Here is a 24,231-nt window from a genome sequence, read left to right on the forward strand (position 1 = left end):
GAGCACTGCCTCAGGGAAGGATGAGGCATTACACATGCCACATCTGCGGCTGCCAAGCACTGTTTCCTCATCCAGAGAGCAGGTATGTTGAATGACTCTTCAGGACACTCCCGAGTTAGGCAGCTCACAAGCATGGCTCTGCTGGGAACCAGTGCTGCACAAAAATGCTTCCTACAACTACCCAAAAAAGAGGATGGAGCCAGGAAGTGGCTGGTCTCTTCTCTCAAGGAACAAGTGATAAGACAAGAGGAAATGGCCTCAAACTGCACCAGGGCAGGTTTAGAGTGAAGATGAGGAACAATTCCTTCCCCAGAGGGTGCTCAGGCATTGGAACAGGCTGCCCAGGGCAGTGCTGGAGTCACCGTCCCTGCAAGTGTTCACACAGCGTGTAGACGAGGCCCTCAGTGCCATGGCTTAGTGGTGGCCCTGGCAGTGCTGGGCAACAGTTGGACTGGATGAGCTTAAAGGTCTTTTCCAACCTGGCTGGTGCTATGATTCTGTGAAACACTGGTGGGCATGGAGCTGTCATGCTGCCCATCAAGGTGAGAGCATCTTGTGGACAATGGCCTCGATGCTGCCAAGAGGGGTGAGCAGGTCTATGCTGGCTTGGTTGCTTTTCATAGAATCCCAGACTGGTTTGTGTTGGAAAGGACCTTAAAGCTCATCCAGTTCCAACCCCCTGCCATGGGCAGGGACACCTACCACTAGACCAGGTTGCTCCAAGCCCCATCCAACCTGGCCTTGAACAGTTGGGGAATACCCCTTGAACACTTGAATACCAGGGATGGGGCAGCCACAGCTTCTCTGGGCACCCTGTGCCAGCGCCTCAGCACCCTCACAGGGAAGAACTTCTGCCTCAGATCTAATCTGAACTTCCCCTGTTTCAGTCTGAATCCATCACCCCTTGTCCTGTCCCTACCGGCCTTTGTCCAAAGTCTCTCTCCAGGTTTCTTGTAGCCCCTTCAGGTACTGGGAGCTGCTCTAACGTCTCCCCAGAGCCTTTTCTTCCCCAGGCTGAACAACCCCAGCTCTCTCAGCCCCCACGGATCCCTGCCCTCAGTTGGTCCCACCATACCAAGGAGACTACCAACCTACTGATGTGACATCCACATGTCCAGGGGTGGGCCGCCAAAGCCTTTGCACCCACTGTACCTTGGGTCTGGTCCCATATAGCGCAATGGCCGGATCCCCAGTGCTGTGTGGGACCAGCTCCTTCCTGCAAATCCTCCTGGTTCTCCCCACCACAGAGTCATTTCAGCCATGCTCTGGATGCTGGGATGTAACAAGGCATAGTCTGACCTGTTGTCTGTAAGCTGTGTGTATGTGTATGAACATGCAGACCCCCATGGGCAGATGGGTGAAGCTGTTGTACCACGCCTGCAGAACGAAGTCTTGCTGGAAGACACTGGCATGTGAGTTTCTGTTTTCTCACTTAGACATGTGCAACCAGACACATATCCTGTAGGTGGGAAAGTATTCTGTCAGTATTTTCCTTGTTCTTGGGGGCTGCTTTTTAATACATGGATAAACTGTTTTATCCCTGATTCAATATTTGCGCTATTGATTTCCTTGCCCTTACCATTTAGTTTTTTGCAGCTCTCTTCTGCTTTATTTTTCCTTGTACCTTTTCATATTGTTTGCTTTAGGTGTAGTCTATAGATATGTGTTCATGCTGCAGTCAGTGTGGTCAGACTTGCACACTCCAAGCTAGTTCATGGGTCAGTAGCAGGAGGGTGGATACAGCCCTGGAGTAACTGCACCCACTGGACCCTTTCCAAGCACACACTGCAGGCTATGGGATTGCACAGCGGGGAGAAGGTCCTTCTCCCCACCTTAGGTCTCTCAGAGGGGTAGGAGACTTCACACACAAGGGTGTGAAGAGTGAGTTAGCAGACTGGGACCATTCAGTGTAGAAAGGAGATGGTGGTGGTTTGTAATGGGAGCTGAGGAGACCATGAGATGCATGGAGGAAATTAAGCTGGCATAGCTGTTGGCTGCTTCAAAGCTAGAGGAGCTTCCTCCTCCGCACAGTGTGTCATTGAGCTGGGGCACTCCTGCCCGCAGGAAGCAGCAGAAGTTGTGTCTTGTTCGGGTTCAAAAAGGGAGCAATTGTATTTAAAAACCAAAGCTAATAACTGGAAGAAGTGACACAATGGAGATCTCTTTTTCGTCATTTCTTGCATGAAATTTGCTGAAAAGCAGAAGTACCTTATCCTGAGTCATAGAATCATAGAATAGTTCAGAAGGGACCTTCAAAGCTTGTCTAGTCCATCTCCCCTGCAATGAGCAGGGACATCTTCAACTAGATCAGTGTAGTCCAATACCTAACATTATCCTCTCAGCACTGAAACATGCTTATTTTGGTGTTTCCAGTGCCATAGTTGTACCAAAGTTGAGGGTCATAGTATCTGCTGATAGAATCCCAAGTTCAACCTCTACACATAGTTGCTCCCTACATTTAGACTGATTTTCCAATTTTTCCTCTTTTACCTCAGCCAGCAAGGGGGAAGGAATCTTGAAAAATAACCAGAAAAGATATTTTAACATTATAGTATTTTGGCTTACTGTTAAAAAGTGGTTAAAACCACTTTTTCCAAGGTAGTCTGGTCTAAAACCTCAATTTCCTCTGATGGCCAAAGGACTTCTCTTTCAGTGCTACACTAGAGTGTTTTGCCTGAGTAGCCATAAGCCTGCATGTGGTGTTTGTGTAGTTATGGTCTCTGTTTTTTCTCCATCTTTGCCTTCTTTGGGAGCAGACTGCCTGGGTGGCACTGGGTTGGGCACAGATTGATCCGGTATTCATTCCTTCTGGAGGTAAATGCCCAAATCTAGTCACCTAGATCCTTAACTTCAGATCCAAATCCCCTCTTTCAAGGTTCATTGAGAAGGAGACAATGGAATTTCCGTAATAATTTTGTTGGCATCAATCACGTCTCTGGTATTTGCTTGTGAGAAACTCATTACCAGGTTTTGGTCAGACGACACGGAATCAGTTAAGATCTGGGCTTGGCCATCTTGCACCAACCCCTGACGTCCAACTGCCTGCCACAAGTTGGCTCACGTAAGATTAGAAGAGAATCTGCCTGCTGGTAACATGGGATGCCCTCAGGGTGTAGCTGACGGGCTACTGTCATGGCCCATGGTTGGTGAACATGGGTGAGAAGTGATCGAATCAACTCTCCTTTCAGAGTAACAACAGCACGAGCATGTCAGGATCATTACGTGGATGAGATGTGTCTCACTACTAGGAAATTCCTAATGACTGAGATGCAAGCCTTGTTGGAGCAAGTCCAGAGGAGGCCACGAGGATGATCAGGGGCTGGAGCACCTCCTGTATGAAGACAGGCTGAGAACATTGGGGTTGTTCAGCCTGGAGAAGAGAAGCTGCGTGGAGACCTCAGAGCAGCTTCCAGTGTCTGAAGTGGGCTACAAGGCTGCTGGAGAGGGACTCTGCATCAGGGACTGTAGCGATAGGACAAGGGGTAATGGGTTCAGACTGAAACAGGGGAAGTTCAGGTTAGATCTAAGGCAGAAGTTCTTCCCTGTGAGGGTGTTGAGGCGCTGGCACAGGGTGCCCAGAGAAGCTGTGGCTGCCCCATCCCTGGCAGTGTTCAAGGCCAGGTTGGACACAGGGGCTTGGAGCAACCTGCTCTAATGTGAAGTGTTCCTGCCCATGGCAGGGGTTGGAACTGGATGAGCTTTGAGGTCCTTTCCAACCCAAACCAGTCTGGGATTCTGTGATTCTAAGCCTAAAGAAATGGGGAGGGGAGGACCATCATAGTACCTCAAATAAGGTCCAGCTCAAAAGAGAGGGACCAGATCCTCAGCTGTTCTCCATCTGTGTGGATTTTTGTTCTTTTTATGCCCTCAAGACTCCTCATCACTTATCATTTCCCAGGCTGTGACTCAGGAAGGACTTAACACATACTGGATGGGGGACACAGTCCTGCTGTGGTCAGTGGAAGGCACCTTCTTGCCGTGGTACCCCTAAGGATCCATTCATGGGCTGTATGCATGTATGTTGGCAGATGCACCTCAGCGCAACTCCATGGGGATGCTGAAAGGATGAGTTCACCTTTCCAGAATGCCAAAAAGGAAACCTGTGGCGCTTTTGATCTGTGTTTTACTTTGACTGTAAACTCTGACTGGACAAAGGGAAAAAAAGACAAAACAGAAGCAACCTGACACCCCAGATGGTGATAAAACATGTAGGTCCATACATGGCTATTATAAAAGGCAACTTCTGCATGACTAGACATGGGATTGCAAGTGAATAGAAACATAAAGCTAAGGATTGGATTACAATTAGTGTGCTTCCTACCTGGCATTGATACCTGTGGTCATGCTCTGGTAGTTTGACTTGTTCTTGTCATTTTTGATACACAGACTAAACAAAACCTGAGACAAAGGGCAAGCTTGTAAACAGGGGAGCAGCCACTGCGGAATCCTGATCTTATTTGTGTTTTAATACCAGCTAATGAGGTGACTTACCTTGCAGCAAATAGGTACAGATAAGGCTGATAGCCTCTGGTGTTTGATTTTGCAAGCTTGGAAGTGAGTTGCTAAAGTTACTGGTAATAGGCTGGAGATTTCTTGTGAAAAAGTTATCGTCTCCTGCTTGTGTTAATTGCAATAATATACTTTTACGAGACAGATGGAAGTGATTAACTGTTGTAACTGGGGGAAAAAATGCAAAAGGGCTGCTATTTCTCATAGCTTCACCAAGGAGGAGGAAACAAAGCCATGCTGCTGAACTACAGCCAGCCACTCTGACCAGCAAAGACGGAAAGAGATTTGCCTGTAGGAAGGACAGGCTGAGAACATGAAGCGAGCTGAAACCGTGGCTTTGAAAGATGTCCCTGCAGTTTCAGTTGATATCCTTTTTCTCAGACCTTGCCAACAACTGCCTTGGAGGGTATTACAGTTCAATGGCCTTTCTTGGCAGGGCAAGCTTGTACGAGCCAGGGGAGGAATCTCATGTAGGAGCATTGTACCATATGCCAAGTTTAATGCTGTTGCATTGAGATGCTACCAGTGTGTAGAAGAAGATAATGGGAGCAGGCAAGACCAGCAGCTGCACAAAGTGAAAGGAGAACTGAAAACTAGATGCTGTCCACTGGCATAACCCAAGAAGTCTTGTAGACGGTGAAAAGGTCAATCACTTTCCAAAATGGAGTAAGTTCATGGCAGGGCAGAACGCACATGCATTGCACTTCTACAATCTTTCTTCGAACTCTGAAGTTCAGATTGAGGGTCAGAACATACACGCTGTTGAAATCAGCCTTTTGCAATACCCTATAGTACTGGAAATGGGACTGTCCCAGGTGAATACATGCCCTGGCTACACCACTGACCCTCCAGCACACACCTAACAAAATGATCCCAGGAGCGAAGTGTTACCAACATTAACCAGTTCCTGTTTGCAGAAATCTGTAGGTTTTGCTGTAGGGCTACTGTGTCAACACTATTTAAGCTGCCTCCAACCAAGCATGGAATCATACAGAGAGATATATATATAAAACAGGTTGAGACTGGGTTAGAAAGCTACTGTCGGTGTTGAGATGAAGTGGATTACACTGTTGCTGCAATTAAGTGGAATTCAGTAATACACATCATAAACATTCGGATTACATGTACTACTGGTTATGTTATTGTACTGACATTCCACATATACTTTACCTCATCCCAAGCGGTTTCTAAACGAAACTCTTTCACCTTGCAGGAGGAAAGAAATGCAGAGTAAAAGCAATGCTGAAAGGTGAATTGGGGTTGTAGTGGGTATTTGCAATAGTGAAATATGTAATCGCCAGCACATTGCCTGGTGCTGAATGGTGAGTGATGCTCTGTCGCCTGAGAAGGCAGGTGGTTCAGATGTTCGTGGAGATGTCCAGTGAGATTATATCTGTGTACTGAACCCTGGGTGCCCTGTGATGCGCTAGTCATGCTCTCAAGTAAGGACACCCAACATACACCCAACGTACGCCCTCCAGCAAGCACTGACATGCTCCAAGGGTGGGATGTGCTAACTCAGCACCCAGCTTGCACTGACATCACGGCATCAAATGAAACAGTCGAAGTAAATACCTGAATTGATGGAGAAATGTCGGTGCCTTTGAAGGCTTCCACAGTGATAGGATCTTGTTTACGGAGATCCTCTGATGTGTGAGCCTCACAGACTGATCCTACCTTGGTGGACCAGACTGATGGTCTGCTGCCATGGAGGGAGGCGTCAGGGGACTGAGGCTGCTCCCGTGGCTGAGACACGTCTACACTTTTGTGTATTTGGGGTATTCGTATCTCTCTCTAGTCACTGTGCCCAGGTAGCTGTTGGCCTGTGTGCCACCAGCTCTCCCCTCCGTGGGCTAGACTCATCTCTCCATCATCCGTAACCCTGAGGACCATGGTGGCAGTGGGGCATGTGGAGTACAGCCACCTCCTGGGCAGAGACCTTTGGTGCAGCTGTCAGCAAAGAGCAGCCAGGAAACCGCTCCTGATCCACTGCATTTCTTGCTCCTCCTGGATATGGCCTGTTTCTGCTCTTTCCCACCCAGTGGGCAATCTGCCTTGGTGTCTGTTTGACCTCAGGAGGAGATGGTCAATGCCAGGATCCTTGGGCTTTCCAACTGACACATGTAAACACGGGCCTTCCAGTGTCTGAAGGAGGCTACAAGGATGCTGGAGAGGGACTCTTCATCAGGGACTGTAGCGATAGGACAAGGGGTGATGGGTTCAATCTGAAACAGGGGAAGTTCAGGTTAGATCTAAGGAAGAAGTTCTTCCCTGTGAGGGTGCTGAGGCGCTGGCACAGGGTGCCCAGAGAAGCTGTGGCTGCCCATCCCTGGCAGTGTTCAAGGCCAGGTTGGATGGGGCTTGGAGCAAGCTGGTCTAGTGGAAGGTGTCCCTGCCCATGGCAGGGGGTTGGAACTGAATGATCTTAAGGTCCTTTCCAACACAAACCATTCTATGATTTTAGCCCACAGCTTTAAGTGTTTCTGTCCCAAATGCAATGAAAAAAGTCTCATTATCTTCAAATAAAAATAGACTGGTCCTAATGGGGAACTCTCTTTTTCTATAGATTAAGTGTTTGTGCGCTGCCTTGTAAAGTTAGCCCTTGTGTTGCAGCCCCAGTAACCTGTATGTTGGAGCATAGGCGCATTCTTGTTAGTCATCTAGCCCATGATTTTACCATTTGTCAGGGAAGGGTCTGTCCACTTGTCATCTGATTGTGCAAATCCACCTTCCATGTGAGTCGGGATTTAGGTTTCGCTGTTTTCCAGGCTCTGACTATGTGCAGAGGGAGTTGCAGTCATGGTTTTTTTTCCACAGGCACTTCCTTTCTCTAAACACCTCCCCTTGGCAGTGGCCCTACTGACACCTCAGAGCAAGACACTGATAAAAGGGCAGCCTGCCTTCCTCCTCTATGCTCAGAAGCAAGTGGCAGAGGCTACTCAGGAGCTTGGGAGCTGCATCGTGGGCATCTCGGGTCGGAACGCTGACAGGAACCATGAGCAATAACGCTGGTGAGTTTTACTGCTCCATACTATAGCCTGTGTTAGATGTGCAGTTCGGCAGGTCCCCAGCGGGCAGTTCCAGTGGAGGTGGAGAGTTCTCACCCCGCTGACTGCCATGGCTGACACTATGGGGGAAGGTATTTCAGTACCACCGCTGCTCGGCGGGGTTAGGTTTGCTGTAGCTGTGCAAGTTCTGATTTTAGAATCATGGAATCAATTAGGTTGGAAAAGAGCTTTACATTCTGTCAGATCAGTAAGCCAACTGTAAAATGCAACTCACTTTTTATCAACATCTGGTTCTATCAGTGATAATGGGAAAGAAATGCAGCATTTTTAAACTTGTCCAGTTTCAAGGTGAAAGGAATTCCTTTTTTTCAGGCTACTTAATTGTGGAGATTATTACTCTTTAGTGATGGCTGATACCATCTGACAGATGTTTTAGAGTAATTGGAAAGGGAATTTGTTTGGATGTGAGCTCTGTCCCATGGCTGTCCTGCCTGGCCTATTGTCAGCAGATCCTGCACCTACCTGGAAAGGTGCCTGAATCACTCCTACAGCACTGCAGAGCCACCACCACTGGTTGTGCTCCTGCAGCCAGACCCAGGATGCCCAAAACCCCAGATTTGGGGAGCCAGGAGCAGGTGTCCACACTCCCCACATCAGTAGGGGAGTGGTGTCCTGACACTGCTCCCATCCACTCCAGTTCATACCTTAGTACTCTGGGTGTGGATGAGCTAAAGTTTCCCGGCAGTCTTGGACAGCAGCATCTCTGGGATGTCATCTCACATCACTGGGATTTGTGAGAGTGATTGCCTGGAGGTTGGGCAAGAATGGGGAGTAAATGCAAGTGTCCAGATTTTGCTCTCTCTTGCAAAACTACAGTTCTCCCACTTCCATCCTGTCCTCCCTTATTCCCACTGAATCCAGCTATAAATGCTCTGCTCCTCATTAATACACCTTTTTAAACCACATCACTTCATCCTCATGGAAAAAAGGCCCCAGGTCCTTACCAATGCAAAGTCCTCATGTCCCCGTTTTTGTCCTGGGTGATCGCTTTGGTCGCTCTAAGCTCTGAACATCTTCCCAGGCAGACAGCAATGCGATGGGGCCAGCAGGTTAGTGTAGAAAGGAGCTCCATAAGTGATAAATCATGGAATGAGGAAATAAAAATAAAAACACTACCTTGAAATTTCTTCTTAAAGAAAGGAAAAAAAATTATCTGAGAATGTTTGAGGTTTGGGTTTGCTTCTGGCTTGCCCTAGGAGTGAGAGCAGCCTCTTGCAACGTGAGCCTCTATACCAAGAACAGGCGTGTTCTCAGCGTGCTCCAGGCAGGAGGCAGGGCGGGAAGCTATAAGTGGCACACAGGGCACTTGGATGCAGCCCATCCCATCGGATCACCGGGTACCACGTGTGTGTTTGCACGGGAATCAGTGCAGTGCTAATGGACAGGTCTTTGGCACCGCACTCTGTGCTCTCACGGCATAGAATCATAGAATAGAATCATGGGATCAGCCAGGTTGGAAAAGACCTTTAAGATCAAGTCCAACCATTACCCCAGGGCTGCCAGCCCACCACTAAACCATTGAATCATAGAATGGTTAGGATTGGAAGGGACCTTAACGTGCCTTGTGTTCTAAGGTTCCAAGGCAGCTGTTTGTGTTTTTAATCTATGCATCCTCAACATTGGTAATGCCCAGAAACAGGGGATAGAAATGCAGTCCCTAAGTCAGGAAATGCTGTAAGGACAGATTCCCCAGAGCCCTTTCCCACAGCCATCCTATGCATTCAGCTCCCACATACCTCCATAGCCCTCTCCCATCACCAGAGCTGTTTTTGGTAGCTTCTCACCCCAGCAGCAGTATTTCCAGATGGAACCAGGTTGAGCAGCTTTGGTGGCTGGAGATTTGTTAATGCTGAGGAAGAGGCACTTCCCTTTCATCCTTCTCAAGAAGGTTAAGCAATTATTTCAGTTGAAGTTTTTTGACATAAACACAGATACACACACACACACACACCCCCCTCCATTGCACAAAACATCAGCCCGAGGTTGGCATCTGGCAGGCAGCAAGCAAGCAAAAAGCACTCAGAAATTAAATCACTTAAAAGGTGATGGCCAATTTTCAGTCTGTATTTGCTGTACCACTGATAACTGTTAAGTAATTAAGATAAATATGGTTTATAGTTACTAAGAAGGAATATATGGAGGTAGTAATCTGGTGAGAGTCCATCGTTTCTGTTTACTCAAGGCTGCTGCCTTCCAGGTCTCCGTGGGACACATGCCACTGATTTCAGCCTGCCCCATCTCTCATGCCACAGCAGCTACCAGCAGATTTCAGCCTTCTCAATGGATGGCTTTTGTTGGTTTCAGCCTAGCAGGGTTGCCTGATACCGTGCGAATCTGTCGTGACATTAGCTGAATTAATCCCTTCCACCATTATGCCTTTGACTTGCTAATTTATAAGTTAACGTAAGTGTTTTTGAATTTCCTGACTCTCCCAGATCTTCATCTGAATCACTTCTGAGCCAATTGCTTTTGAGGTATTGTTACTCCCTACTGTTTACACGGAATTTATCCTTTAAGGGTATTTAATGAGCAGGTACGAGACAGGTTAGACACTCCCAAAGAAATACAGTTCAGCCACGTTCCAGCATGCTCCGGCTTTCCCTGTCACACCTCCCAGGGCAGCCTCCCAAAGCCTGAGGCAGTGCCTGCAAATCCCATCTTCATTGAAAGCTGAGGGCTTTCTCTTTGCTTCTGTGTAGCACCAGGTTATGCCTCTCGGAGGCCCGCTCCTGTGCCACAGCCCTGAGCCATGAGCTGCTGGGCATGAGGTGTTGAGGCTTTTCCCAGCCCCGCTCCCATCCAGACCATCCAGTTCCAACCCCCTGCCACAGGCAGGAGCACATTCCACTAGAGCAGGTTGCTCCAAGCCCCTGTGTCCAACCTGGCCTTGAACACTGCCAAGGATGGGGCAGCCACAGCTTCTCTGGGCACCCAGTGCCAGCGCCTCAGCACCCTCACAGGGAAGAGCTTCTGCCTAAGAGCTCATCTCAATCTCCCCTCTGGCAGGTTAAAGCCCTTCCCCTTGTCCTGTCCCTACAGGCCCTTGTCCAAAGCCCCTCTCCAGGTTTCTTGTAGCCCCTTTAGGCACTGGGAGCTGCTCTAGGGTCTCCCAGGGCCTTCTCTTCTCCAGGTTGAACAAGCCCAGCTCTCTCAGCCTGTCTCCATAGGAGAGGTGCTCCATGCACCATACCGTACTATCCATATCATACCATACTATATTTTATAGTGCTCTGCCCCCCACAGTTAGCATCCCCCAGGCAGGTAGCATTTTCCTGCACACTGGCTCCCAGCCTCAGACCCTCCTTTGGTTACTTGGGTTGTAGGAGAAACCAAGTTGCAAAGATTCATGTATTCAGACTTCCATAAGAGGTTGGTCAATGACTGTTGTAATATTATTTGGGACTAATTTTTGAGGTGGAAATGTAAAAAAATCAGCTTCAGTGTCTTGAAGACACCCATTTTCCAGGCCTTTGGCATCCTGAGACAGTGGGGATCTCAGCAGTTGGGAGGAGCTGAATTTTGGAACATTGAGTTTACTCCCAGCTTGACTCTGTGCTGTGTTTTGTAAGGAGCAATTAAAGCTACTGTTAACTATTATTTGACAATCATGAATAATACGTTTGGTGCTAATATGAGGCTAATCTTTGACCAGAGGGGATTACACTGAGATTAAAGTCCCAGCGGTGAGGTTTAATTTTTAAGGTGCCCTGCGCTAGCTGGGGGCTGCTTGGGAGCATCACCTCTGAATGCGCATTGGCAAGCAGTGCTTTCTCCACCTGTCTCTAGTACTACTACCACTACTACTACTACTACTACTTGTTTTAGTATCTGCATAATAACAAAGAACCATTTGTAACACTCAGAGAGCCGATGCTCCATGCGTTCAGCACAGCACAGAGGTGCAGTAAACAGCAAACAGCAAACAGAAGTTGTTGTCACAGCCTTGGCTTTGACAGGGTGCCACCAGCAAAGCAGCTGAGTAGATGAAGGAGAGAGCTCAGGGACGTGGCAGGACCACAGACACTGCCCATGGAGATGTTGTGGTGGTCAGGACCTTTGGTGGGCTCCCATGTGAGATGCTGGGGGGATGCAGCTGCAGTGATGGGGTGCAGATGTGCTTTCCACCTCTGCTTTTGAGGGAGAAGCAAGACTTTGACAGAAGCAAGTATCACATCAAAACTTGCTGTCAAGCATCGTGCTGTCCTACGGAGCTGGCTGCTGGCAGTGTGCAAGGGTAGGCAGTGGGTCAGCAGACGTGGGCTGCCAAACTGGTAAGATCTCATCTCTGAGGAAGCATTTCCAGGGAGCACAGTGAGCAGCTGCCTGTGCACAGAAGTGCTGGGATGCCTGGCTGGATGCTTGGCTGTGGCAAGGGCGGAGATCCTCAGGATGCCTCCACCTCCCTCAGGTTACTCTTTCCCCACTTGCCCAAGGCCAGTGCAGAGGTCAGGCATGCCTCAATCTGGGCGGATTGCGCCAGCACGCTCACCACTGCCTGCTTCTGTAACCTGTCCCAGCAACACAACTGTCTCTGTAACTCTATATACATATATGAAGTAGTTGTGTTATGTTATGTTATGTTAAGTTATGTTATGTTATATGTTATGTTATCAATTATATTATACAAAATGATATGATCATAAGAGAATCATGGAATCATAGAATGGTTTGAGTTGGAAAGGATCTTAATTGTTATCTAGTTCTACCCCCGCCTGCCATGGACAGGGACACCTTCCACTAGGCCAGGCTGCTCAAAGCCTTTTATTATAATGTTGTATTACATTATATTACATCATATTATATTACATTATATTATATTACATTTACATTACATTACGTTTACATTTCATTATGTCATGTCATATCATATCACATTATATCCTATCACATTAGTACAGTGTAGCGTAGCGTGGTGTAGTGTAGATATAGTGTAGTATAGTACACTGTAGCATAGTACAGTACAGCATAGCATCTGATACTCTACTCTTTTTACATATATATGTATATATATAAACAGTTGTACTATTTAAGTGTCACTGGACACTTAGATGTTTTGGCGACTCGTGGGGCTCCATTAAGAAGAAGAAAACTGTCTTTGCTGTTCAACTTACCATCAATCTCTTTTCTTTCCTTTACTCTCTCCCTTCCTGCTGAATGTTTTCCAGGGAGCGATCTGAAGATCGCTGGGATTGACTTTCTCAAGAGCCAGAACTGCCGCCTGCACCACACGGACGCATACAACATCAGTAACCTGGTGGTGCGGCGCGGGCAGGCCTTCCAGCTGCAGCTCACCTTCAGCAGGGACCTGCAGGCTGCCGACAAACTCTCGCTGCGCTTCAGCATCGGTGAGTGCGTCCCTCCTCCATGGCCATCAGGAGATGCTCTCCTGGCAGCCACTGTCCGGTCACTGCAGACCCATGCAACCCTCCTGCATCCCGTGCTGGGTTTGTTTGCAGGTGAAAACCCAATGAGAAGCAGGGGCACCCTGATGTCACTGAACCCGAGGCGGGAGGACGATCTCAGCAGGTGGCAAATCTCCATCATCAAGAGCAGCGGCAAAGAGGTAGAGCCCATGGGAAGCATTTCCGCACGGAAGCAGCAATGCCAAGCCTGTTGGGAGCCACAGAGCTAATCCTCTTCCTCCCCCTGTCCTGCTTTCCCTTAGCCCTATCATTTTGGGTGGACAGCAGCCTTGCCCTGTTTAATCCTGTTTAATCCATTGCTCCCACACTGCACACGCAGGATGCACCCATCCCATCCTTCCCCTCTCTCCTTGCCCGGATGCCCTTTGCTGCCAGCTTTGCCACTTGCGCTGATCCTGCAGGAGCATGCTTGTGCTTGTGGCTGTGATGGAGGGTCCATTATGCTGTCTTTTTTGTTGCCTCCCCAGTGCCTACTGACTGTCACCAGCTCACCCACGGCTCCAGTGGGAAAATACACCCTGAATGTGAAGACTGGAACTAACACTTACAAGCCTGAAAATGGTGAAGTCTACCTCTTGTTCAATCCTTGGTGTGAAGGTGAGTAGTCCTGCAACCACGGGTGATAATCACCGCTCCTCGGGGAGCTTTTCCTCACATTTTTCCTGCTCTCTTTCCCAAATATGTTCCTTTTTCCCTATAAAACACCGCAAGCAGCATCCTTATTGAGCTAGCGGGAAGCTGGGTGATAGCAATGAGCCAGCTCCTCACTGGGGAGTCCTCGGTGCTGGATTAAGGGACATCTCTCTGTCACCTCTGTTTGCACTTCTGTGTCACCCCTCTCTCTTTCCCTGGGTCAGCACTAAGGTAAACTGAGATCCTTTGAGCCTGGAGAAGAGAAGGCTCCTTAAGGGGAGACCTTAGAGCAGCTCCAGTGCCTAAAGGGGCTGCAAGAAACCTGGAGAGGGGCTTTGGACAAGGGCCTGTAGGGACAGGACAAGAGGGAATGGCTTGAACCTCCCAGAGGAGAGATTGAGATGAGCTCTTAGGCAGAAGTTCTTCCCTGTGAGGGTGCTGAGGCGCTGGCACAGGGTGCCCAGAGAAGCTGTGGCTGCCCCATCCCTGGCAGTGTTCAAGGCCAGGTTGGACACAGGGGCTTGGAGCAACCTGCTCTAGTGTGAGGTGTCCCTGCCTGTGGCTGGGGGTTGGAACTGGATGAGCTTTAAGGTCACTTCAACCCAAACCAGTCTGAGATTCTATGGTTATATGACTGGATTGGATTAAAATCCAGATAAAAAAGTAATGGGTCAAAAAAGTGTGTTATTGGTTGGCATCAGTCCCCAAGATCTCTGCTGTCATCCTAGTCCACTAAACTGTTTGGAAGCTCTTTGCTAAAGTAAGACATTGGTCACATAGCAATAGACAGACAGGAGTAAATTAAAGGTTAGTCTTAGAGGAAATTTTTCCATTATAGGAAAAAGAAATGCGAGTGCTGCATGGTCATCATTTGGTATGAAAGTTACAGACCACCAGCTCTTCCAGTTTAGCTTTCCAAGGGAAACTTTGTGTGTGCAAACCACCTAATATTGAGGGTTCTTTTGCTCCAGATGATGCTGTCTTCCTGGCTGATGAGGCACAGAGAAAGGAGTATGTGCTCAATGACACAGGCTACATCTATGTTGGGTCTGCGGACAGCATTTACAATAGACCCTGGAATTTCGGGCAGGTAAAGCAGCACTTGTCGGTGTTATTTCCCTTATTTCTCTATCTATCTCATCTCCCTTAGGCATTTAGTACAATGAATCAGAGCTATAAACAGTTTAAGCCCATGAGTAGCTCAAAGTGCTTGAATAACCCTGCCAGCTTCACCTGCTTGGAGTAACCTGCGTGCTTCAGTGTTGTCCCCATCCACAGCTGGAGAACGGGGTTCAATGGCATGTTAATAGTCAGATCCCAAAACCCCTGGCAAAGGATGTGCAAACTGGGGACAGAGCATTTCTGGTTGAAAAGATTCCCAGAAGGAGTCCTCCCCTCTCTCATGCAGCACAGGAGCTGTCAGTAACCAGCTCATGGGACATGGAGAGGGGAAACAAACCTGATTATTTACCTGTTGCGTCATGATTGGGAAAAAAAAGGGGGAAAAGCAGTGGCAGAGGTTGTCATCGTTCAAGTGGTGCCTTCCCAGACCTCGAGGAGAGCTGTTGGATGCAGGACACAAGCATCCAGCCCTCCCAGGAAGGGTGTTCCTCACGCTGCCTCTGAGATAACTCCATTGAGTACAATGACAAACGCATGCGGGTAGAGATAAGAGATGCCAGAGCAGGTTTATTTGCACCCCATAGAAAGCACACAGGCACCCAAACAGAGCATCCTACACTCTATCCACACAGAATTCCCACCAAACAACTTTGGGATCTGTTTGTTTGAGGTTTCTTTATTTATTTTTAATTATTTTATATTATTTGTTTTATAAGTCTGTGATTTCAAGCTGCAGGATACAGAGAGCCCAGCAAAAGTGCTCACACTGATGCCTTTCCCACAAAGGGCCAAAGGGCATTGGCACAGTGCAGCTCCTATCCTAATATTTATTCTGCTGTTAAGCAATGGGAATTGATATTGATATTCTGCCAAGCTTCATTGGATCAGATGTTTGACATCCCTATGAATTGGACCCCAGGGAGCTTTATCAGCAATTGCTAATTAAGAATCTTTTGCTATAATAATCTGCATTTATGTGTCTTTTTCTCCCCTCCCCAGGGTTCATTTTTTACCTGTGTCAACAGACTGAATATCTGTAGTGCTCTTAAACTTTTATTACTCTTGTGAGTAATTCACAGGGCTGCAGGGAGATGACATTGGTGACACAGGACTACTCACAGGAGTAAAGATTGCTGGGTCAGGTTCCAACTGTGTTTGCAATACACGTGAGGCTTTTGTCTTCTTGGGGCTAGGAGGGTCATTTAAGCCCTTCTTTGGAGAGAGCACCTTTTGGAAGCCCTGTAGGCTTGAAAATTCCATATCATAAAGGAAGTTTAGAAGTTAGAACTAGTCTGACAGTCTCCTCCAAGTACTTGGGTCAACTTAGAGCAGCATATAAACGTCTCCACTTTCTCTCCAAAACAGTTTGAGGAATTCGTCTTGGACGCCTGCATGTATCTGCTGGACAAAAGCAAGCTCAAGCTGAGCAATAGAAGAGATCCTCTGTTTGTGTCCAGAGCCATGTCTGCTTTGGTACGCCTCTCTTGGAGAAGTGCTTTGCCCCTCCAGCTTTCCCTCCTACTTCTCCTACTGCTCTTCTTTCCCTGGGGCCTTGAACACCATTTCAGGACACATCTCAGATGGGTTCCTTTGGGAAACTGCAATGAAAAAGCCATTTTGGGTGGAGGGAAGAGGCGAGTGATATACAGCATCTCCCCATCTCCACAGCTTGCTGCTGCCCCAGTGGTTGTCCTTCCTCAGGGAGGGCCAACACAAAGGTTGTGTTTTGGGGGGTTACTGCTTTCTGCGGTGGGACCCTTCTTGGAGCCCGAGGGTTTCAGACACAAGACACAGAGTGCATTTTGGCTTCCCTGAGCAGTGGTGCCACCTCTCTCTAGATAATCCGGGTGGAGGGTTTTCAACCAGCCTTGCTGGGTGCCTCAGGGCTGTGGAGCAGGGACCCTGGGTTTAAGCCTCATTGAGCATCATTCTCCTTTGCATTTGTGTGGCCACAGGTTAATGCCAACGATGACAACGGTGTCCTGCTGGGGAACTGGTCAGGGAATTACAGCAATGGGACGTCCCCTATGGATTGGATCGGGAGCGTCTCTATTTTGCAGAACTATTACAAAACGAAGCAGCCGGTCCTTTATGGTCAATGTTGGGTCTTTGCAGGAGTCCTCACTACAGGTAAATGTTGAACTGTCTCCCTTGTCTAGTTACCGTGCTAATAAGCCAAATTTCTCTGCCTCTGAGCACTAGGGGTGCAAGAGTCATCATAGAATCACAGATTGGTTTGGGTTGGAAAGAACCTTAAGATCATCTAGTTCCAACCCCTGCCATGGGCAGGGACACCTCACACTAGAGCAGATTGCTCCAAGCCCCTGTGTCCAACCTGGCCTTGAACACTGCCAGGGATGGGGCAGCCACAGCTTCTCTGGGCACCCTGTGCCAGCACCTCAGCACCCTCACACAGGGAAGAACTTCCTAATGTCCATTCTTCCTAATGTTCCTAAAGTAAGGCTGAGGGAGCCAGGACTGAGCAGAAGAGAAGATTCAGGGGGTCTTACCCATGTATATAAATACCCAACAGGAGGGAGTGGGGCAAACAGAGCAAGGCTCTTCTCAGTGATGCCCAGTGGCAAGACCAGAGGTGATGAGCACAACCTGAAACACAGGAGGTTCTGTCTGAACATAGGAAAAAAGGGTTTTTTCCACAGTGAGGGTGACCAAGCACTGGCACAGGTTGCCCGGGGAGGTGGTGGAGTCTCCATCCTTGGAGATATTCAAGAGCCATCTGCACATGGACCTGGGCAACCAGCTCTAGAGGACTCTGGTTGGGCAGAGAGGTTGGAAGAGGTGATCCCCAGAGGCACACAACAACCTGAGTGATTTGGTGACCCTGTGTTTTGTCTGCGCTGCAGTGATGCGCTGCTTGGGGATCCCGTCCCGCTGCGTGAGTAACTTCAACTCAGCACACGATACGGAGGAGAACCTGAGAGTGGACATTTACCTGAATGAATTGGGAGAAAAGCTGAATGGGATATCCCTCGACTCTGTCTGGTACTGCCAAAGGGGGCTAATGCTTCCTACCCCCAAATGCCATCCCACAGCACCTCATTTCCCAGCCCCTTTGGGAATTTCCCTACTGCTTTGGGGTTGCTGCCTGGGAGAGGGAGAGAAAGCCTGGGGTTTCACAGGGTTACACACAAATCCCCATTAAACCTGCCCTTACTTAAGGATTAAGGGAGAAGATTGTGGTTCTTCCAGCTCACTCCTTTTCTTTCCAACCCAAATGTATGCAGGAACTTCCACGTGTGGAACGATGTCTGGATGAAGCGGACAGACCTGCCAGCGGGGTTTGATGGCTGGCAGGCAATCGACTCAACCCCTCAGGAGCAAAGTCAAGGTAAGATTTGCCTAGAAAGACTCTTCAGCAACTCCCAAGGGAGGCAGGGACATGAAAATTGTGGTCCCCAGTCAGCAAAGCATGTGCTCCCCATGCACATCTTCATGTACTTGGGCAGCAACATCCTAAAGCTGGAGGTCCCCCTCCTCTTGTCTCAGCCTGGCACAGGAGGAACAGCATCTCAGTAGGCAGAAAACCGACCTTGTAGGAAGCTGTGGAGAATGTAGGAGCTGTAGGAGAATGTTATTTCAGAGGTTAGAGCACACACACTCTGAGCTAACAGAGGGTAGCTGGAAAATCAGAGCTAATTTCTTTTTCCACCATCCTCTGATAGGTGAAGTTGAGGACTCAAAGCGATCTGTAGTAGGAGGTGACACAGCTTTCCCCACTAAAAATGCTTTCTGTGGAGCTTTCCTGTGGAAGTAATGAGTTAGTTCATTGCTAAATGAAAGGGGTCACTGCCAAAATTGGTGACTATCCTCCCTGCACAGATACAGGGAATTTGGAAGTGTGCAAGAAAACATGAATCCTCAAGGTTGTGCAGAAAGTGGGACATTGCCAGATCAAACACAAGCGGCTAGACTTGGGTGACTCATTGCCAAGCCATGACTTTCAAACCTTAAACTTATTCAAGTGGGGGGAAACACATAAAAGCTCTTACCAGACCTTGGTCGCCTATAAAAAAAGCCCAAACAGCTATGGGATACATGGGGGCTTTTGGAGTTCATGGCTGAATTGGAGGAGTATTTACTGCTAAGAGCCATGGCCACAGATTCCTTCTTGAGTGGGTCTGAGGGTTGGAACAAAAACTGGAGGCTTTGCTCATATTTGGAAAAGTAAGTGTTGTTGAATGCACTTTCTAGGTATTTTCCAGTGTGGTCCCTGCCCGCTGAAGGCTATCCGAGAAGGGGATGTGTATCTGCCCTTCGACAGCAAGTTTGTGTATGCAGAAGTTAATGCTGACAAAGTCTACTGGGTGGTCAAGAAGGTGGGCAGCAAGGATAAGTACATCAGGATTGGCACAGAGACACAGGGCATTGGCGTGAACATCAGCACAAAAGCCGTGGGGCAGGACGAGCGGGAAGACATCACCCAGCAGTACAAGTTCCCTGAAGGTAACTGCCCCATCATTTAAAATAGAGTCATAGAATCAACCGGGTGGGAAAAGACCTTCAAGATCATCCAGTCCAACCGTTCCCCAGCACTGCCAAGGCCACCACTAATCCATGTCACTGAGGGCCTCGTCTACACACTGTGTGAACACTTGCAGGGACGGTGACTCCAGCACTGCCCTGGGCAGCCTGTTCCAATGCCTGAGCACCCTCTGGGGAAGGAATTGTTCCTCAACTCCAGTCTAAAGCTCCCATATAGTGCCAAAGAGCTGACCTCTGGCATTTCTCCAGAAAAAACCACAGGGGCAGCTGCAATGGCAAGCCCTCTGTATAAGACCTGGAGAGAGGCAGCATTGCTCCTGAGTATCTTCATGCCTGCAGTGAACCTATAGGGAAGCTTGCAGGCAGTGAAAGAAATGGGCTGAGTAACCAACCTAGTGGCTGGAATCACTGTTGCTTCATTTCTTCATTCTTCTTCTTCTTGTCTTTCCATTCCCTAGTCCATACTGGAAACAAAAAATCCCACATTCCCTCCCCTTGGTTCTCAGATCCAGCCATGTTGGGCTAGACTGTTAAACCCTTCCTAGTGAGGAGCAGAAAAATCTTAGGCTGAAAAATTTAAGAGCATCCATCCTCTAGAAGTCTCCTTTAGGACACTCTTCCATTCCAAAATACTACAGTTATATCTGGTGGTAGCATAAACCAAGACAGTCCCCTGAGCTGGAGATGCCTTGACATCCTGCCTGCTCAGCAGCAGAAGCATAAATAAAGGGAAGGTGGTTCTGGGTTAGGAGACTGAGGTATAGAATCCCAGCATGGTTTGTGTTGGAAAGGACCTTAAGATCATCCAGTTCCAACCCCCTGCCATGGGCAGCGACACCTCACACTAGAGCAGGTTGCTCCGAGCCCCTGTGTCCAACCTGGTCTTGAGCACTGCCAGGGATGGGGCAGCCACAGCTTCTCTGGGCACCCTGGGCCAGCGCCTCTGCACCCTCACAAGGAAGAACTTCTTCCTTAGATCTAACCTGAACTTCCCCTGTTTCAGTCTGAATCCATCACTCCTTGTCCTATTGCTACAGTCCCTGATGAAAAGTCCCTCTTCGGCATCCAAACATAGCTGTTACTCATCTCTTTTCTTCATCCAGGCTCCAAAGAGGAGAGGAAATCCATGCAGAAAGCTTCCTCCTTCATCAGCCCTTCAGGAATTGTACCTCGTGCACGCTTCGCTTCGACTTTGCCCATGGGTCATGAGGACCTCAAGCCTATGGTCCAGCAAGAGACAGTCTCCAAGTCTGGGCTCCAGCTTGAGATAACCAGTAAAGATGCTCTGTATCCTGGCAATCCCTTTGAACTGGCCATCACCGTGAAGACCTCAACTCCCGGGAGCTGGACCATCAATCTCGCTAGCTCCTGCCAGCTGCAGTCCTATACTGGGAAGGTTGAGGCCAGCCTTGGACATGTCAAGGAGACTGTCAAGCTTGAAGGCAAATCTGGTAGGCACAGAAAGCTTGCTGTGTTCTATGGACTCTTTACTGTGGCAGGCTGGGGTTTCACTTGAGCTAGTTCATAATAGCTTCACTATAGGTTGGTGCATGGCTCTGTATGGCACAAGGAGCAGAAATTGCCACCTAGTTCTCCTGTTACTGCATTTAGGAGCCTCAGGTATAGCCTGGGATCCCATCATAGTAGGGACCAAACCACCAAGGTCCTGTCCCTGCTGCAGCTTCAACGCGATGGTTAGAAATACATCAGTGTGAGTGGGGTGTGCTGGAGCATCTACATCCCATTCTCACTGTGTGAGCATCAAAGATGCCACCAAGGCTTTGGGTGCATGTGTATGCATCAGATCCCTCACAGGATTTAGATGGCTGGAAAATTCAGCTTGTTCTTGTTCTTGTGCTTGCCACTCTAACATTGATGAGCTGGTGGTGATGCTGCTGAGTGTTACTGTCTGAATCCTTCGCCCAAGAGAACGTCAAACTCCTGGCTGATCCCAAGGGCTCTTTGCTGTTCCTTGCATGTGGATCTTTGAGTGACCTGTGTTGCATTCCTGACCCCTAGCAACGTGACTGAGATTTGCTAAACAGGAGACTAATGAGTGAGAATAATTAACAGCACTTGGTCATTCCAAGTGTGAGTCACTCATAAAAAGAAGTCTTTGCTGCTGCTGGTTGCTGAGTTTTCTCACACATACATAGGACAAGGAGTAATGGGTTTAAACTTAAACAGGGGAGATTTAGAATCATAGAATCAACTAGGTTGGAAAAGACTTTTAAGATCAAGTCCAACCATTACCCTAGGACTAGTGTGAGGCATCCCTGCCCATGGCAGGGGGTTGGAACTGGATGATCTTAAGATCCCTTCCAACCCAAACCAGCCTGTGATTCTATAAATACATCTCATTCCACACCTGCCACCGGAGCTGACTTTGCCACCCAATCCCTGGGCGTGTGATGAAGAACTGAGTTGTGTTTTCTCCTCTGCAGAGGTGCAGGTCCCTCTGAAAATTGCAGCTGACACATACATGAAGACACTGGCGTCGGTGGAAGATGAAGTGCTCATCCTCATCACTGCCCTTGCCGAGGTCCAAGGGACAGATGACAAACTCACCAAGGAGATGACGATGAGCTTTGAGTACCCCCCCATCACTGTCCAGGTGAGGCAGAATCCCAGAACCATTAGGGTTGGGAGGGATCTCTGGAGATCACTCAGGGTCCAACCCCCTACCAGGGCAGGTTACACAGGAATGTGTCCAGGTGGGTTTGGAATGTCTCCAGAGAGGAGCAGCCAGCAGCCAGGCTCCTCAGGGATGAGGGGTAAAGCTGGGCTCACTGTAACACCATGGTGATGTTAACATTCCCAGAGAACATGGTGCCTTGGGAGGGTAGAAAGGATATGGGAGATAGATAGTCCCCCACCATGCTGGTGGTGAGGAGCAATCCTACATCAGCTCCAGCATCCTTATCACCCCTCTCATCCCTCGTATTTGGGGTTGTTTCTTACCTCCTCTGCCAGATGCCAGAAACAGCCAAACTGAACAAGGAGTTCACCTGTGCCTTCATCTTCAAGAACAAGCTGAACGTGCCCTTGGACAACTGCAAGCTGCTGGTGGAGGGCTTGGGCATATTTAAGATGTCAACGTTTGATCAGGGGTAAGGAGATGAGCCCAGTATGAAATGAGCATGGCAGGACTCTGTTTCTTCTTTTTTAACTTCCTTCGAAGAAACAGTTGGGGGATTTGGAGTAACCAGCCCCTTTGCAACCTGCATTTGAATCTGTACCACATTTGGGTCCAGCAAAAAGACCCACACAGAGGTTGATGTGCTCAGAGCATTCGGGCATAACAGGACCCACCCTGTGTTCCTGCTGTGATGCTGAGTGCTGCCCGGCCACTGTGAACGCAGCTGCTTCCTTCAGAAGCCCTAAATTAGGTCTCTGGGAGGCCTGGGAAAGATCCCCAGGATCACTGGGACCACCAGCCAGCACCACTGTGCTGAGACCCTCTTGCTGCACATTGATGATGGGAGAAGGGAAACAGCCACCCTGAACACAGGCAGCGGCTGGTTCTTTAAGTGAAATGATTTGAAAGCAGCAAACAAGAACCATTAACTCATAGAATCACAGAATCCCAGACTGGTTTGGGTTGGAAGGGACCTCAAGATCATCCAGTTCCAATCCCCTGCCATGGGCAGCGACACCTCACACTAGAGCAGGTTGCTCCAAGCCCCTGTGTCCAACCTGGCCTTGAACACTGCCAGGGATGGGGCAGCCACAGCTTCTCTGGGCACCCTGTGCCAGCGCCTCAGCACCCTCACAGGGAAGAACTTCTGCCTTAGATCTAACCTGAACTTCCCCTGTTCCAGTTTGAACCCATCACCCCTTGTCCTATCGCTACAGTCCCTGATGAAGAGTCCCTCTCCAGCATCCTTGTAGCCCCCTTCAGACATGTTGGGACTACTTTTTTTTCCTTTGTCCTTAGGGATGTGAAGCCTGGCAGGATCATTAAGTCTGAAATAATCTGCACTCCAACCAGACTAGGAGAGAAGAAAATAGTAGCCAAGCTGACCTCGAACCAGATCAAAGGGATCTCCACAGAAAAGGCCATCACCATTGTCCAGTAGGATGGGTGCCTCGGTGGGGTGGCCTCACTAAAGGTCTTTTCTAACCGAGTTGCGTGTGTCAGACACTTCCTGCCTCCTTCCTTGCTGGATAGTACTCTCAAAGTAAAAAGCAAAACTCCCATGAAGTGAAGGGAACTAAACTGATTGAAAGGGCACAGTTGTGTTGATTGCAGTTGTGATTCAATAAAGATGTTAAAATCGATGGTGTGATTGGGTTGTATGGTTCCCACCTCAGGCCAGGGATTGGAGCTCATGGCGGTGCCAGCTTCAGCCATGGGGAGTACAAGCCCAGGGGTGTTCTGCAGCCAGTTGGCTGTGGTCCTACATGGGAGGCCACCAGGGACCTCACTGCACCATGGGCAGCTCAAGGATGCTTTAAGCAAATCCCTCCTGTGTGATTCCCTCTAGCTCCCAGCTGGGCATGCACTGGCATGCACCTTTTTTGGCTTTAGTTAACAAAAAGAGCAAACCTGGCACAGTCTCCCCAGACACCATTTCTCATTTATCCTCTTCCTGTCCCACCCAATTCTTTTGGGGGGTTTGGAGCATTTTTTGGAATCAGTACAATCTGCAGCAGCATCAGCAGTACTTCCGTAGAAATGTGTCATCAGGGAACCACAGAGTGAACCAGGCTGGGAAAGACCTTTAAGCTCATTCAGTCCAACCGTTGCCCAGCACTGCCAAGGCCACCACTAACTCATGTCACTGAGGGCCTTGTCTACACGGGGTGTGAACACTTGCAGGGATGGTCAATCATTTTATGTGCCAGCTCTTAAAAAGGGAGGAGGAAAAGAAAAAGGAGGAGGAAAAAGGCAAAAGAAGGGGTTTGACCCTCCCTTGTGTTTCAAAGATTTGGGAAGCCCCTGGAGGAGCTCCCAGGTAGCTGTTGGGCCC

At 48.8% G+C, this 24,231-nt stretch overlaps 1 protein-coding gene across 1 annotated transcript; it reads left to right on the top strand.

Annotated features, from left to right (window-relative positions):
- Positions 1-1,353: 1,353 nt before the first annotated feature.
- On the top strand, positions 1,354-23,539 carry TGM4 (transglutaminase 4). Its single transcript, XM_030485469.1, has 14 exons — positions 1,354-1,412; positions 12,657-12,922; positions 13,034-13,140; positions 13,468-13,597; positions 14,605-14,723; positions 16,121-16,228; positions 16,711-16,885; positions 17,620-17,758; positions 18,001-18,104; positions 18,968-19,219; positions 20,362-20,709; positions 21,703-21,872; positions 22,232-22,368; positions 23,196-23,539. Exons 1-14 carry the CDS (start codon positions 1,354-1,356, stop codon positions 23,335-23,337), a joined length of 2,256 nt encoding a protein of 751 aa, XP_030341329.1. The 3' UTR covers positions 23,338-23,539.
- Positions 23,540-24,231: the final 692 nt, after the last annotated feature.

Source organism: Strigops habroptila, chromosome 1 (genome assembly GCF_004027225.2).
Source record: "Strigops habroptila isolate Jane chromosome 1, bStrHab1.2.pri, whole genome shotgun sequence".
Lineage (NCBI taxonomy): Eukaryota > Metazoa > Chordata > Aves > Psittaciformes > Psittacidae > Strigops > Strigops habroptila.